Source organism: Eubalaena glacialis, chromosome 11, assembly GCF_028564815.1.
Source record: "Eubalaena glacialis isolate mEubGla1 chromosome 11, mEubGla1.1.hap2.+ XY, whole genome shotgun sequence".
Classification (NCBI taxonomy): Eukaryota; Metazoa; Chordata; class Mammalia; order Artiodactyla; family Balaenidae; genus Eubalaena; species Eubalaena glacialis.
The window spans coordinates 53008376-53025099 of record NC_083726.1 but is presented as its reverse complement, the minus strand read 5'-3'; the positions used below and the strand labels follow the sequence as shown (position 1 = coordinate 53025099).

The 16724-nt window shown below is 40.1% G+C and overlaps 1 protein-coding gene and 1 non-coding gene across 3 annotated transcripts in view; both read right to left on the bottom strand.

Moving 5' to 3' along the window:
- Positions 1-1796: 1796 nt before the first annotated feature.
- The window catches only part of WIF1 (WNT inhibitory factor 1), a 160730-nt gene continuing 145802 nt past the window's right edge, over positions 1797-16724 (bottom strand). For both annotated transcript variants that reach the window (XM_061204996.1, XM_061204995.1), the window contains exons 9-12: positions 12095-12190; positions 6454-6549; positions 5838-5933; positions 1797-2141 (exon numbers count right to left, since the gene is read on the bottom strand). In XM_061204996.1, coding sequence (XP_061060979.1) covers positions 2020-2141; positions 5838-5933; positions 6454-6549; positions 12095-12190 — 410 coding nt within the window. In that variant the 3' untranslated portion in view covers positions 1797-2019. The remainder of the gene's footprint in view (positions 2142-5837; positions 5934-6453; positions 6550-12094; positions 12191-16724) is intronic.
- On the bottom strand, positions 13437-13543 carry LOC133101869 (U6 spliceosomal RNA). The gene has a single exon (XR_009702756.1). It is a non-coding gene; the product is annotated as a U6 spliceosomal RNA (small nuclear RNA).

Genomic DNA, 16724 nt, shown 5'->3' with positions numbered 1-16724 from the left:
TATAGTTGATTTATAATGTTGTAACAGTTTCTGCTGCACAGCAAAGCAAACCAGCTGTACACATACATACATCCACTCTTTTTTAGATTCTTTTCCCATATAGGTCAGTACAGAGTATTATGTAGAGTTCCCTGTGCTATACAGTAGGTCCCTATTAGTTATCTATTTTATATATAGTAGTGTGTATATGTCAATCCCAATCTTCCAATTTATCCCCCCACCTTACCCCCTTGGTAACCATAAGTTTATTTTCTATATCATCAGTGACTCTATTTCTGTTTTGTAAATAAGTTCGTTTGTACCATTTTTTTAGATTCCACATATAAGCGATATCATATGCTATTTGTCTTTCTCTGTTGGTTATCTGTTTTAAATATAGCAGTGTGTACATGTCAATCCCAAACTCCCAGTCTATCCCTCCCCTCACCCTTCCCCCACTGGTAACCATAAGTTTGTTCTCTAAGTCTGGGAGTCTGTTTCTGTTTTGTAAATAAGCTCAGTTGTATCATTTTTTTTAGATTCCACATATAAGTGATATCGTATCTTTGTCTGACTTAGTTCACTCAGTATGACCACCTCTAGGTCCATCTAGGTCCATGTAGCTGCAAATGGCATTATTTCATTCTTTTTTATGGCTGAGTAATATTCCACTGTGTGTGTGTGTGTGTGTGTGTGTGTGTGTGTCTGTACACACACACATCTTCTTTGTCCATTCATCTGCTGATGGACATTTAGGTTGTTTCCATGTCTTGGCTATTGTATTGATAAATAGTGCTAAGAATGTGCACGTATCTTTTTGAACTATGGTTTTCTCCAGATATATGCCCAGGAGTGGGATTGCTGGATCATATGGTAACTCCATTTTTAGTTTTTTAAGGACCCTCCATACGGTTTTCCATAGTGGCTGCACCAATTTATTGAATAATTCCCAACTGGTAGCACTTTTATTTGCAACATTTTCACACCTTTAGGAAATCTTCACTAAGGGATATTTAACACATCCTAGTTAGAAAAGACTTTTTGAAAGAAATGACAACTAAGCTGGGAGCTGACATAAACAGGAGTGTTGCAGGCTCTGACAACAGAGCGTAGTGTGACATGGCTGGAGTAGAGACAGAACTGGGAGGGAGAGATGAGGCTGGAGAGCTAGGACAGAGTCAGGGAAAGAACATCTTCTGTTTTTTTGTGATACTGCAAAGTTTTAACTTCCACTCAATTGCAACCAACTTTATTTTCATAAAATAACAAACACATGCAAAGACCACTCCATACAACACTCAGAAAACTAAAGCAGCACCTTTATTTTATACATACAAACAGTATAAAATGTTTATGTAAGAGCTGTGTTTGTTTACAATATATTATATTGCTTCAAGCCAATGCCAAAAGTTCATACATTATATTCCCTATTTTATTGTGTTTACAATATATTATATCGTTAAATGCCACTACCACAGTGTTATTTCTTTCTCTTTTTTTTTTTTTTTTCAATACTGAATTCTCTGGAATCATGGTAAGGTCAAAATGTATTGTGAGTTTAGAAATAAGGGGAATTTAAAAAATGTGACAAATGTCTAAGTAAAGTACATGACAATATAATTTGAAATGCTATAACTTCAGCACTTTTAACTGCTTCATCCAGACCCTTGTGATTTATGCATTTTTGTTCCATTTATCTTCTCTAATGTTGCCCAGCCCCTCGACATCATGAATGCATTGTACTTTTGGAAACTATCTGCCAACTACACACTGAAAAGACAAAAATTTAACCTGAACAACTTACATAACATAAAATCGGTCCCAAAGCACTGAAACAAGAAAATCTATACCATCACGCTACAGATGTACTTAGAAAACTTAAAAGGAAGAGTAAATATCAGCTCGGTGATTTATAATGAAGCTAATAAAATTCAGGCCAGTATTCTTAACTGTAATGAACATTATTTGAACATTCAACACATGAAAGGTTAACAAAGGCTATGAACTTGGTGTAACTTAAAACGTTTCAGATGTCGGAGTTCACCAGATGTAATTGGATTCAGGTGGGTCCTGCCGTTCCTCGGCCTTTTTAAGTGAAGGCGTGTGCTGCCTGAGCCCGGTGCCTGCTGGCCTCAGGGCATGCGTGAGGCTGGCTCCGTACCCTGCAAAATTATTCACAGCTTAAAAGAAAAGAAACTACAAAAACAGGCTCTTCAGATTCATTATTAATCATTCAAATGAAATCCATTTTCCCTTTTCAACCCAGAGTGAAAGACCACAGCAATCACAAAAAGCTACCTGAATGAAGAGATGTTACAGGTTCAAGATCTCTGTTAAAAGAAATCCATTTTACTAACTCCGTTCAAATCTGGCTTCCACTGAATCTCTGATTCACTATGTATTTTGGCCATGCAGATACTCTTGATGCAAACTTTGGATGAATGTGATTGAATGGAAGGATGTTCTCCACCCAAGGGTTGGTAAGGATCTAGCACTGAGGTCTCAATAGCAGGGATGCTTCTGCAGAGGACTTGGTCATTGATCCTTTCACTGCCTTGTAAAACCAGCCTCCATTATATTGACCTAGTTCAATGTAACAACCCCCATTCTTCATATAGATCACATGATTAGGCGTGGCTATTGCGTTTACACAAAATAGGAATTTTATAAGAATTAAGGACTCCAGTACACATGTTAGAGAAAGGTTATGATTTGAACTGACTCCTTATCAGTGGGGATTTGTGAGTTTTGGTGAAGGTGGGCATCTATCAATAGCATTTCCAGCTCATTGTAAGTGGAGTGTAACACTGAGTTACACAACTTGAAGCCTCTTTTCTTATTACTTGTGAACTTCTGGAGATGCTTGGGGCACTGACTCACTTCTACTGATTTCCTAAAACTGATCCAAAACAGCAATCACACTTTAAAAATAGGCCTCCATCTTCCTGTGCATTAGAGTCAAGTTTGGCATTTCATTTGTTCCTTGTGGTTTTTTGTAAAATTTATTTAACTTAATTAATTAATTAATTTATTTATTTGGCTGTGTTGGGTCTTGGTTGCTGTGCGCCGGCCTTCTCTAGTTGCGGCAAGCGGGGGTTACTCTTCGTTGCACAGAGGCCTCTCATTGAGGTGGCTTCTCGTTGCGGAGCACGGGCTCTAGGTGCGCAGGCTTCAGTAGTTGTGGCATGTGGGCTCAGTAGTTGTGGCTCGCGGGCTCTAGAGCACAGGCTCAGTAGTTGTGGCGCACAGGCTTAGTTGCTCTGCAGCATGTGGGATCTTCCCGGACCAGGGCTCGAACCCGTGTCCCCCTGTACTAGCAGGCGGATTCTTAACCACTGTGCCACCAGGGACGTCCCTTCCTTGTGGTTTTTAAATGCAAGCATGGGGGGACTTCCCTGGTGGTCCAGTGGCTAAGACTCCGCACTCCCAGTGCAGGGGCCTGGGTTCGATCCCTGGTCAGGGAACTAGATCCCACATGCCACAACGAAGACCTGGCGCAGCCAAATAAATAAATAAATGAATGCAAGCATGCCATTGAGTAACTACTGAGAACAGAATACTTTGTTCCTGAATGTGTCTCTCTGAATTGTCAGTATGTAAGGCTAGCAGCTCACGGCGCAGCCAGAACAATGAGCCAGCAATTCGCTGGAGTAAATCCCTACCCTGCTGCTCGCCCTGCCACCCATGAAGGCCACGCCTCCCTGGTGAGGGGAGCCTAAGCCGGGCAGTCTGTCTCTAGTGTCCTCCTCCCAAGTAGGATGTCTGGGTGCCTGGGACCTCTCAGCGTGTCACCCTGCTGGGGGTCTGTTCTTAGCAGAACTCTGTGCCTCAGGGCTTCCTTGTCCCCTCCCTTTAAACAAAATAAACCTCATTCTTTCAGCCTGATTCTCTCAGCCAATGTACAGAATGGCTGGGGGGGGCCTCTCCCGGAAAACACGTTTGCATTTGAATCAAACACCAAGGCATCTTCTTGACATGCAATGCCTGGATCTGAAGGAGGAACAGATGACAAAAGCTTTCAGCAGCAAAGTCTACAAGTGGGAGTGCTATTTGGTGGCTGGCAGACCTGTCAGAATTGCTCATCTAAACTACATGCATGAGGGCCCCTAACTTGCCTCCTTCCTGGAAGAGCGACCGGGTGTATCAGCAGGAACAGTGCCTCTTGTACTCCCCTCCCATCATCGTTGGCGGTCACCAGGCCCCAAATGTGAGTCCCAGAAGACCTTTGTAATTGAGTCCTGGGACGTATGGTCTCACTTCAGGTCATCCCTAGGCCCAAGGACTTCTGGAAACTTACTCTGATTTGGGGACAAACTGCACAGTTTGTATCCTGAGTTAAAGGTGGCGTAAAGGGTTTGGTTTAACTCTCTTTTCCAAAATGGCTCCAGAAATGGTTAGTTTTCTATAGGTCTTTTACTCCCAAGAAGGTCCTCCCACCAAGTATGTCCTAACAGGAATACAATTCAATCATTCCCACCTCGGTAACGGAACGCTTTTCTAGAGGAGCTCCACTTCTTGTTAAGCTATGCCCACCTGAAGCCAATTCAATCTACCATCCAGCCAATTCAGTGGGTGAAAAAGACTCAAATCAATGGCTTAGCCTAGACCAGACACCAGTATACTTTAAAATAAACAAATAAACATGTATACCTACACATAAATGATATATATACATATCAGAATAATATAATGTGAGTTATAAAATATGTACAAAAATTAGAAATTAGAGATTGAGATATATAACTATATATAAATTACTTATAAAATTTATACATAAATGTAATAAAAGAATATAAAATATAAAAAATGTTTTCAAACTATATTTTCCCTCAGCACCCAGCTGATCATTCCACACTCACTGGGCTACATGCATCACCCTTTGGAGACCACTGATTTAGAAAAACATCTGATGTGAAAGTGATCTGTTCAATTTGTGTACATTATTTTGGAGACACAATTTGGTAGACACAATCTGGATGTCTGTTAATCAAGGGAGTTGTATGACTGAATGAAGCCTTTCTTTCCTCAAAGGAAAATGGCCAGTGGGTCCATACTCAGGAGACTGAGTTCAAGCTGCAGGATGAACCTGCAGAAACTGCATTATTTATTTCCTTCACTTGCTGATTGACTGTCCCTCCCTCTTGAACCTGGGTGCTACCAAGAAGGGCCTTTTCTGTCTGTTCACTGGTATGTCTCCAGTGCCTGGATTCATGCCTAGCATATCAATCAAAATGGAATGATTGAATTTAGCAACTTTCATTTTGTGTATAAAATAGGTCAGTGGTTTATTAGCCTATAGCTAGCTCATTTTTGGTACTCAATAAATTTGAAAAAACACAACTCCATGATAACATCTCTCCTGTGCTTCACAGACATTTACTCTCCCACAAAAGAACCCATTTAAAGCATACCATAACCAATACAGTTTAAAGATTTTACAGAGCAGAACTCTTCATGTTCTATATGCTGACTGATCAATTGTGAATGATAAAATCAGAACCATGTAGATACCGATCTACATTTGATTTAAAATCTTACTTTTACTTATTTCTATCACAGTTAACATACCGTATTACCAAATCACCACGTAGTACTAATTTAACCTGGAAGATATTTGTGGTGCTATTTTACAGTGATGCTTTCTTTCCTCTTTATACTCTAAAGCTTAGGCTCTAAAGTTTAGAGAGTACAGGGTGGGGCGGGGTGTGGCATGCAGAGAAGCATGGGGGAGAATAGGCAGCGGAGGAGAAGTTGCTTTTATGAAAAGGAAAGCAGGGCTGAGTTAGGCTTGTCCATCCGCCTTTGGAGCCAGGAAATAGACATGCAAAAGGCTGGCTCCCCAGACGGCTCGCACTCACTTTTATTGCAGTGTCTTCCATGCCAGCCTTCCTGACATTGGCATTTGTTGGGTTCGTGGCAGGTTCCGTGTGTACCGCAGCCAGGCTCGCAGACAGCTAGAGTCAAAGGAGATAGAATGTTTCCTGAGCTTTCATTTGTCAACAGAATTACGCAGCTGCTTTTCCTGCAGTTCTTTAGAATGTGTTAGTTTTGGCTTCATCCCTTAATTTTTTTTTTTCTTTCCTTCCTTCTAAGTCAGTCTCCAGCTAGAAGTCAGTTTTGGACTTTTTGAAACAGTCCTGAGAGTAATCTTAAACTAGACTTGATGCTTCTCATTCACAAAAGACGCTCAGGAGGACTTTGAAACTGCTGGGCAATGGAAGTTCATCTTCCTTAAGAAAACTCCTAAGAGTTAAAAAGTTTGGTTGTGTGTGCGAATGTGTCTAAGTTTTTTTTACGTGCATGGATTTCATACAACGTCTTTGGTCTACTTCAAGGAAACATATGTCAGTGAAGAAAGGTTAATTGTGATGCCCAAGCAACATGCAGTAGGTACAGAAGTTATGAAGAGATCGAGACTCCTACTAGTTTAATTATCCTGTGACACAAGATCGACTATGTGTACGGGGTACTTACGCTTTGAACAGAGGTCTCCTTGGTAACCTTTGGAGCACTTGCATTTACTTTTGCCAATGCATTTACCTCCATTTCGACAGGGCTGTGGGCATTTGCCTGAGATAGAGAAGAATGCAAATAAGCAAGGAACTCTGTGCTTCATTCAGAGGCAATTACATTTTTTCAAAGGAACTGCAAGGCTTTGAGAGGATCAAGCCTTTTAAGTAGCAGTTATTTCCACTTATTTCTGATCTACCCAGGCTTTTGTTACTGTTTGAGTCTCGCTTTTGGAACAAACAGGCTAGTATTTTTACTTATGATTCTGGATATGTATCTTCTACAATGAATATGTTGTTCAAATGTATTCATATTACTTTTTAAATAAACAGAATAATGTTTTAACTGATTCATAAACGCTTGTAATTTAAGGTATACGAAAAATGAAGATATGAATGATGCCCTAACTGATCTTTTCTGAGTTCTGATTTTTGTATGTCACTTTTTCTGAAAGCAGGCCTATACCTGGACATGATGACTTCTGTCTTAGCCTTGGATTCTCCAGAAAGCAGGGCCTGCGTGCAGAGTTTATTTGGGAAGTGATCCTAGGGATCAGGAATGGGGTGTGGGGAGAGTAAAACAGCGAAGGAGGGAAAGCCAACACAAAAGTATAATATGTTTGTGGGTTGGTCATCACTATGGGCAACTGGGCTCTATCCTGCAGCGTCTTTCTGAGGAGCCAGGTAGACTGACTGCACCTTCAAGTTGACTGAAGGAAGGAAGAGGGGAGCATTTATTCATCTGTACTTGTCTCCCACTGATCAAAGGTCACCCCATGGAATAACTTTCTTGCGTTTCCATTCTGTGACTGTGTGAGTGCAGATTGTATTTTTTTTTTTTTTTAGTACTCAGGAGTCTCTGGGTGGAAAGCAAGAGAAGTGTGACACAGCTAAGGTGCAATTAGGCTATGTCTGTGCAAAATAGGTCATAGCAGTGGCTGGGGTGAAAGGCTGGCTGAGAAGGATATGAGGTGGGGCACAAAAGGTGCCTGATTCCACACCTGTGCATTTTTCTGGAATGTCTTAGATCCTAATGATACATCATTCTTTCTTTTATCTCTGTGCCAAATGAGTATTGCTAGTCTTTTCACAGATCTTTGAATCACAGGATTTTAGAGCTGTAATAGGGCCTTAGATGTAAAAATTATATAATATTTTTCTTCTTTCTTACTTTTGAAGCTATTAATTCTCCCTCTGCAATCTAGAATTTGCCATCCTAAGGCTGAAGTTTTTTTCCAGGCAAGCATTATGCTTGACAAACATGAAGTGAATCCCATATGAAAATAATTTTGCTAAAAACACTTTCTTCTCTTTTTATTTCTCCAAAAATGACTTTCTTCATATATAAATCAACCAAAGCAGCATTTAGTCATTGTGGAGATAATAGAGACATAATATTGAGATGTTAGAGTCTCTCAAGAACCTGGAATGCCATTAGACCTGTAGGTTCTTCTGACGCAGGGATGTTCTAGAAACGTGTATTAAAACAATCTTAATATTAGAATGCCACCTTTTTATGGACCATTAAAAATCCAAAAGTGTACTTTTTGATAGGTTTGGATACAAATAATAGCATTTACTATTTGGTCAAGATCCCAACTCTAATTTAAGGAAAGGAATACCTAATTCTGAATTTCCATTTGCATCAGAGAAACATCTGTCCCCATCATATGCACAAAATTGGATATCACAGTACTCTGCAATGCACTGGGTTTTTTCAAGTAAGCAAGATGTGGGACAATAGCTATATGGCAGAAAAGATAGAGGAGTTATTGTGAAATACTTGGAGAGCCAAAGTTTCCCCATATTCTATGAGATGTGAACTTGGTATCCAGGGATAATGCAGAGAATGATTGATGGAGAGAATTTTTTTTTTTTTTTTTTTTTTTGGCTGCATACGGTATTTGTTTTTTTCTCTTTTTGGCTGCTTTTTTTTGGTCTTCGTTGCTGCGCTCGGGCTTTCTCTAACTGTGGTGCGCGGGGGCTGCTCTTCATTGCGGTGTGCGGGCTTCTCATTGCGGTGGCTTCTCTTGTTGCGGAGCATGGGCTCTAGGCGCACGGGCTTCAGTAGTTGTGGCTCGTGGGCTCTAGAGTGCAGGCTCAGTAGTTGTGGTGCACGGGCTTCGCCGCTCCGCGGCATGTGGGATCTTCCCGGACCAGGGCTCAAACCCGTGTCTCCTGCATTGGCAGGCGGATTCTCAACCACTGCGCCACCAGGGAAGCCCCAGGAGAGAATCTTTTAATTGACTCCAAGGATCTTTTTGTTTTCTTGGCAAGAGGGAAGTGAGGACCCTTAGGATCACTGAAGCCAGGAAGGAGGACGTTCTCTCCTGGTTATCTCACCACAGAAATATGATCGCCAGTGACGGTTAGAAGGCCATTCCTAGATCAAACCTCATGGAGCCAAAACATCATGAAGAGATGATTATTTTAAAATTACAAATTCTATAAGTGTCTGTAACATTGACTTCCTTTTCCTGAAAATATTTTGCAACCAATCTATCCATTGGACAGTGGTAAACTGAGTCAACTTGAGCGATTACACATTTTTACCCAAATGAGACTAAATATTGCCTGAAGACAAACAGATTTGACTAATTCTAAACAATCTGAATTTTAACTCTAACCAGTGAGAACAGTGAGATAAGGTATTGACAAAATAAAGATATTAAACTTCCTCTGCCCATCAGATTGTGAGGTAACTTAAATTTGTGACTATCCTTCACATAGAAAAAAGATAAAAATAGTTTACAATAAGCGCCAGTAACTGTCATCTCTGGGTCTTAGAATTATGAGTGATTTTTAATTGTTTTATCCAATATTCTAATTTTTTATGGAGAATATTTTATACAGATAAGTTTTATAATAAGAAGAACCCATTAAGGTATTAAAAAAACATTTATAGTACAGTATAAATAATTTGGTCTTTTTAACTGAAGGTTCATTAAAGATTCTTGTAAAGTCTGTGATCCTTAAAGAACAAGATAAACATAGGTACATACATCTAGATACTTCTAACCATGGTCTTATTTGTTAAACTGCAAGTATATCTCACAGTCAAGTCAGAATGAAGTTTGAGAAGATATCAATTCTGATAGAGGCCAGGAGAAATGAAAATATAAATAGCATCAGAATACATATTTCATTTAAAAAAACAGACAATAACAAGTGTTGGTAAGCATATGGAGAAATTGGAACCCTTGTACATTGCTGGTGGGAATGTAAAATGGTACAGCCACTTTGGAAAACAGTTCAGCAGTTCCTCAAAAAATTAAAGAGTTAACATGTGGTCTGGCAATTTTACTCCTAGGTATATGCCCAAGAGAACTGAAAACATGTTCACATAAAAACTTGTCCACAAATGTTCGTAGCAGCACTATTATTCGTAAGAGTCCTAAAGTGGGAACAGCCCAAATGCCCATCAACTGATGAATGGATAAACAAAATGTGGTTGGTATATCCACACAATGGAATGTTCTTTAGCAAGTAAAAGGAAGTAATGATATATGCTACAACGTAGGTGAACCTCGAAAACATGCCAAGTGAAAGAAGTCAGACATAAAAGGCCATATATTGGATGATTCTATTTATATGAAATGTCTAGAATAGGCAAATCTAAAGAGACAGGAAGTGGATTAGTGGACGCCAGGGGCTTGGGAAGAGGACAGTGAGGAGTGACTGCTGGTCGGTACAGGGCTTCTCTGGGGGATGATGACATGTTCTGGAATTAGAGAGAAGCGATACTGCACAACTTTGTGACTATATTCAATTATATACTTTAAAATAGTGAATTTTACAGTATTTGAGTTGTATCTCGATTTAAAAATAGGATACGTAATTCAACTTTTTGTCTCTATTACACTAGAGGCACTTTTCAACTCAAGACCCATTTTAATTTTTTCCTGGTAATTTGGTTCCTGTAATAGAAACAAAAAATTTCCTAAAAGGATTTGAGTATAACTTGTGACGGGGATAATCAGGAGCTTTCAAAAGGCCCACATTTGTGGTGCAGTTAAAAAAAAAAAAAAAAAAAAAGAATAGAAAACAGTTTCTGCCAATGGAAAGGTCATAAACCTAAGGGCATGAAACAGATATCTACATGAAGAGAAATGAACCCATGAACAAAGATTCATAAACATGAACCAACTAAATATGCGAAGTTTGAGAGTAAGTATGGGAAGAAAACTGAGGGGAGTGAGCTCAGAGATATCTTTATCAGGGCAGGGTAATTAATAAGAGCAGAAACCACGTCCTGACAATTAATTACATGTCCTATGGAAACTTCAGAGGTCCTTCATTTGAACTCTATAAAAAACCGTCACTTCAGCTACTACTTATTAAACTACAAAAACCCACAAATAAATTAGAGGTTGAAAGTTAAAATAGGAAGTCAGTATTATTTAATTTTGAACACAGTACAACTTCAAAAACTATGGCTGTACCAAACACAGTGGTGTTTTATGGATACAATATAGCTGGAGGTGAAAATGCCATATTCCAGAACTTCCAGAAAGCCAGGGACACAGCACTTTTAGCAGACGTGCTCACTCACATTCCTTTTGCTCCTTCCCGAGCGGGGCTTCGGTGTTATCTGTCTTCTGGGTCATAGAGCAATTGAGAGTGGGGCTGGCTCATTTCTGAGTTGAGCAGAGAGCTTCAGTGACGTGACTGGGAGGTGACAGGGCCAGGGCAAGCAGTTTGGTATCCTGATTCCCAAAACAATGATTACCTACCACATTCCACCCTTACATTTTTTTTTTTTTGGTATCAAAGCATGACAAACATCTAGTGAAGGCATAATGTGCACTGATTTTAAGTTTATGGCTCAACTATTTTTTTTTGTTTTTTACATAAATAAACACTCATGAGACACTTCCTCAATCAAGATATAGAGCATTTCTGGCACCCCATAAAGTTCCTTTGTGCCCCCAATCACTATTCTTGTTTCTATGATCATCCATTATTTTGCCTGTTCTTGAACTTCATAAAAATGGAATCATGCAGCATGCACTTTCTTGTGTCTAGCTCCTTTTACTTAGCATAACATCTGTGCAATTCATTCATGTTGTTGCAATGTGCTATTAGGTTTTTGTTTGTTTGTTTTTATTGCTCTGCACTTCTTTTTCCCCTCTTTTTTCTTGAGTCTATCCTTTTCTCTGAGATGAGTTACTAGACTCCGTCTGGTTAGGAAATGTGGCAGTGAGTGCCAGAGAAAAAACTCTCTATGCCTGCAGGCAGGTGAACAAATTCCAGCTGTCCTAAAGCTCTGATCTACATTTCCAGGCTGAAACTATGGGCTCTGCACAATGAGAAGGGGCAAAAATCACTAAGAAGAAACAACGCAACATGGTGAATAACCCAAACCCAGATAACTTGAGTCAGAGAGCATTTGCTCTGAGTCATCTGTGCTGAGCTATGTCACTCTTTGCCCACCTTTAGCCAAAACAGATGGCGGCTCAATCTAGTAAAAAGAAACCACTGGCCTGAGACCTTAGACAAGCTATTCATTGTCTCTGAGCTTCAGATTCCTCATCAATAAAACGAAGGGGTTAGATGGAGCTTCTAAGTTTACCCCCCAAACAAAGACAATGAGGGTCAATACTCACTTATTTCACACTGTTCCCCCTCAAGTGCTGGAGGGCAAATACACTTTCCAGGGTAGAAACAGGTCCCTCCGTTAAAGCAGGTGGCTGAGCAGTTTGCTGTTAGAATGAAAACAGAGTATTGCATTAGATAGTAGCTTAAATCTAACAACAACAACAACATTTCATTAAGGCTAAGTGATTCTTCTTAGGCATCTGCTACTTGCCCATTTACTTATTTAATAAAACAAGCCACTTTACACATACAGGAATTGTAGGGAATTGCTTGACCATTTGCAGATTCCAGCAACATAACAGGATACCACACACATTACACAGGACCCACCTCTAGGGGTTTACCTCTTAGTGAAAAAAGGCAACGTGTGTAAAAAAAAAAATTATCTTTTTTATTTTCTTATAAATATCTATGCTCTTAAAGGAGAAGAACTCTATGAACCCAAGAAAATATTTTTTAAGATGAAGGAAGAGTAAAAGGAGAAAACTTTCTTTGGAATAGATAAAAGGGAGAGAAGTCATAAATATTGGGATCAGACAAAAGAGAAAGCAACTTCTTTTCTGAATAAGAGGAACAGAGATGCATCTTATATAACAGGAATTTTTAAAAAATAGACTTTTTTGACATTTGCAGGAAGGAGTAATTATATTCAGGAAAAGACAGACTGTTGCCCCTTGCGGGTCCCACAGGCAGGGAAGTGGCGGCAGCATGAGCTGGAGGGATGAAGAATGTGGGTATATTACTGTGGGAGTCCAATTAACTAGATTTTCCAGGTAATAATCATACTGTTTGTGATTCATACTAAACCCTCTCTCTTAGAGTCAGCTTCTGAAATTTCACCACTCACTGGCACCTAAAATAGAGGGAGGACAGAAATGGGGACGGGGGAGAGCAAATATCTAAAAATAGACAAGTTGGCTCATTCTATAAAGGAGATGAAAATAAGAACTTGGATTCTCAGCTATTCCAGTTTTATGGCCTATTTGTTCTTGTCCTATATAAAACAGGCCAAAGTTGGCTATAGATGAACGAAAGCTGGAATAAGCTTTCGGTAAGAAAATCAGAAAGGAAATCCAAAAGTTCTAAGTGTATGCTTTCTTTGTGGAAAAGAAGTCCAACTGGAATATTCTATGAATATCATGCTTCTTAAATGATAAAGCTATTTGTTAAACATCATAAGGACCTCTCAGCTTAAGGCCATGCTGTACTTGCTTTGGCAAAATCAAGTCTCCTGATGTAGAGGGGAGCGGCAGCATTGGGGTATAGAACTTAGGATTTAGGAGAATCAGCTCTTGGACTTCCTCTTTGCTACTTGCTGCTAGTATTGTTAGGGCTGGACAGTTTTTTTTAAAAATTATGGAATGTTTCACGAATTTGTATGTCATCCTTATGCAGGGGCCATGCTAATCTTCTCTGTATCATTCCAATTTTAGTACATGTGCTGCTGAAGCGAGCACAAGACAGTTGTTTTTGTGAGCATGTCCTGTCTCCCCACTTGTCCCTGTTTCTCCTGGGGATAATAAGAAGAGATGAGAAAACGTCAGGACCTGTGTCCACTTGGCTGGAGCCCTCTGGGCACTATCCCTTACTAATGTGTAGAATGCAATGAACCTGGGAGTGTAATCAAAAGTTACAGAATATGACAAAGCTGATTATTGAATTTGGCCACACCCTGAGTATTTGCATAATACTTTACCATCTGGACCAAGCTTCTCTACATTTCTGTTGTGCAATGATTCTTTTTTTTTTTTTTTAAATTAATTAGTTAATTAATTTATTTTTGGCTGCGTTGGGTCTTCGTTGCCGTGTGCAGGCTTTCTCTAGTTGTGGCAAGCACAGGTTACTCTTCGTTGCGGTGCGCGGGTTTCTTGTGGCGGTGGCTTCTCGTTGTGGAGCACGGGCTCTAGTCGCTTAGGCTCAGTAGTTGTGGCACACAGGCTTAGTTGCTCCACGGCATGTGGAATCTTCCCGGATCAGGGATTGAACCCGTGTCCCCTGCATTGGCAGGCGGATTCTTAACCACTGTGCCACCAGGGGAGTCCCATGTGCAATGATTCTTGACTCAGAAAATGAGCCAGAGACACCAAGTAACTTTCACTGGGGCTGAGGGTTTGCTAGGCCAGTGTTTAACTACTCAACTGTTAAAGTTTGCAACAGATGTCCCAAGAGCCAATAAAAGTTAATCTTTAGTGTTTCTTCAAATATGTAGGGCTAAGGTCTAGCTCCATGCCAGTAATTAAACCATTTTTCAGAAGCTCTACACTCCCTCTTGGTTAATAAATGCATCTTTTTGTTGAGGGAGTAAAAAACATTATTTTTTAATGTTCCCAGATCTCTGGGGAAACCAAGTGGAATTTCAACAGACTTTCCAAAAGAATAAAAAAAAGTTACTGGAGTCTAACAAGTAAGAAAATCTTTCATCTGAAAGGTAAAATATTACAAACGTAAAAGAAACGGGAATACACATAGATCTTTTCCTTCAACAGGGACCATGCAGCGTTTGTGACACCATAGTGTAAGAAAAACATTACAACTGACAGTCCACGGTGCAGATGCACCAGTAACAGCCTCATCTACGTAAGCAGGCCTTCCAGATGGTCTTTCTAAATCTGATAATACATTCATTCTTCATCCAAGTCTCTGAAGGATTTGCTCTATTTCCTAATAGTTTTGAGATATGAGTTTAATTCTGCTTCAAGAATCAACTTCTGCCCAGTTTTGAAGTAGCAGAGATGCTGAAGGCTACATTTAGACAAATGCAAAGAAGCTTCACAGGAAAGAATTTTATTCACTGGCTATTATTATCAGTGTCATTAGTGCTTAATCTTTATGAACATAAAATTTTAAAATTATTTTCACTCCAATGCTATAGTTTTAGAAGATCACTTACAACTAAAAGGTAGAGATGCCCTCACACATGATCTCATTTAGCATAGAGGTGGGGGAACCAGGCGTCAATGGCTTAATTTCCAGTTTAGAGTTGGGAAAAGCATGGCCCACAGAGATGAGGTTCTCTGCCCAGAAGCAGTCACTGGTAGAGGATCTAGGATGTGAAACAGGTAGCCTGAGTGGCAACATGGTACAGTGGAGGGTGTGAATTTGGGCCAAGCTACTCAAGCTCTATAAACCTCATTTTGCTTAGCTGAGATTGAGATGGATGATGCTTTACATATCTCAAAAGATTGTTGAGGGGCTTCCCTGGTGGCGCAGTGGTTGAGAGTCGGCCTGCCAATGCAGGGGACACGGGTTCGAGCCCTGGTCTGGGAGGATCCCACATGCCGCGGAGCGGCTGGGCCCGTGAGCCACAACTACTGAGCCTGCGCGTCTGGAGCCTGTGCTCTGCAACAGGAGAGGCCGCGATAGTGAGAGGCCCGCGCACCGCGATGAGGAGTGGCCCCCGCCTGCCACAACTAGAGAAAGCCCTCGCACAGAAACGAAGACCCAACACAGCCATAAATAAATAAAATAAAATTAAATTAAAAAAAAAAAAGATTGTTGAGAGTAAAGTTAGGTAATTGTATGAAGGTACTTTGTATATCATAAAATAACAGACAACCATAAATGATTATTCTGACTCATATTAAGGGCTCTTTCCTTTAGCTTTTCCTTCTTTTTTAAAAAGCTGCTCATTTCAATCTTAACTGGTGCTATCTGCATTATCACTAAAGAGACACTTCTCTAAAATAACACATCATTTTATTTTGAGGCAAGTAGTTATTTAAAAAAAACAGTGCCCTACTCATGCAATTAGCATTTTGGACACAAGGATAATTTCATTAAATACATACACTTTAAGGATATAATTTAATTTTTTTCCATAAAAGATGTGAACTGTGCAAAATAGATAGGTGTCCTGTAAAGAGTATGAATCATTCAGTACTATTTTAGAGCCACATTTGAATCCACTTTCTGAGAGTAAAATCTGGCTATGATGCAGCATCATAGGAAGGAGGATCCTGATCTTTCAGGGATGTGATCTGTGAGCAGAGAATTAAATTCGGATCAGTGAACTTCTAGGTCAGGCAATTTGGAAGAGATTGTTTCATTTCAGTCTTTGAAGCTCACCCATAAAACTAATTTGGGACATAACCAAAACCCCAATGGGGAAGGAGCAGTTAATTGTTCATAAAAATCCATGCTCCCCTCCCATAAAGTTGTCATTGGGAGATGGTTGTCCAACCAGGGATGACATTTCTCCTGCCTGCATCCAGGTAGGATCATGGAGCTAATTCCTATCCATGGAATAGGTGTTGAAGTTTTGTAGGTCACTTCTGGGCTTTTCTTTGTTTTGTTTTTCTGTTTGTTTTTTAAGCAGTACCTACTCCAGTCTTTCTTTCTCTGCTTATTGGCTGGATCTGGAGAGCTCCAAAGTTCTAGGCAGGACCACTGATGGAAGGCACCTGGGACCCTAAATCACTGCATGGAGAAGAACTGCCCTGCCCACTGACCAAGTATTCCTGCACTGGAGCATTCTGTGAGCAAATGTAAACTTGTACTGTGTTAAGCTACACTAAAATTTGGGGTTAAAGTTATAGCAGCCAACTGAGCCCGCGTGGCACAACTACTGAAGCCCGCGCATGCCTAGAGCCCATGCTCCGCAACAAGAGAAGCCACCGCAATGAGAAGCCTGCACACAGC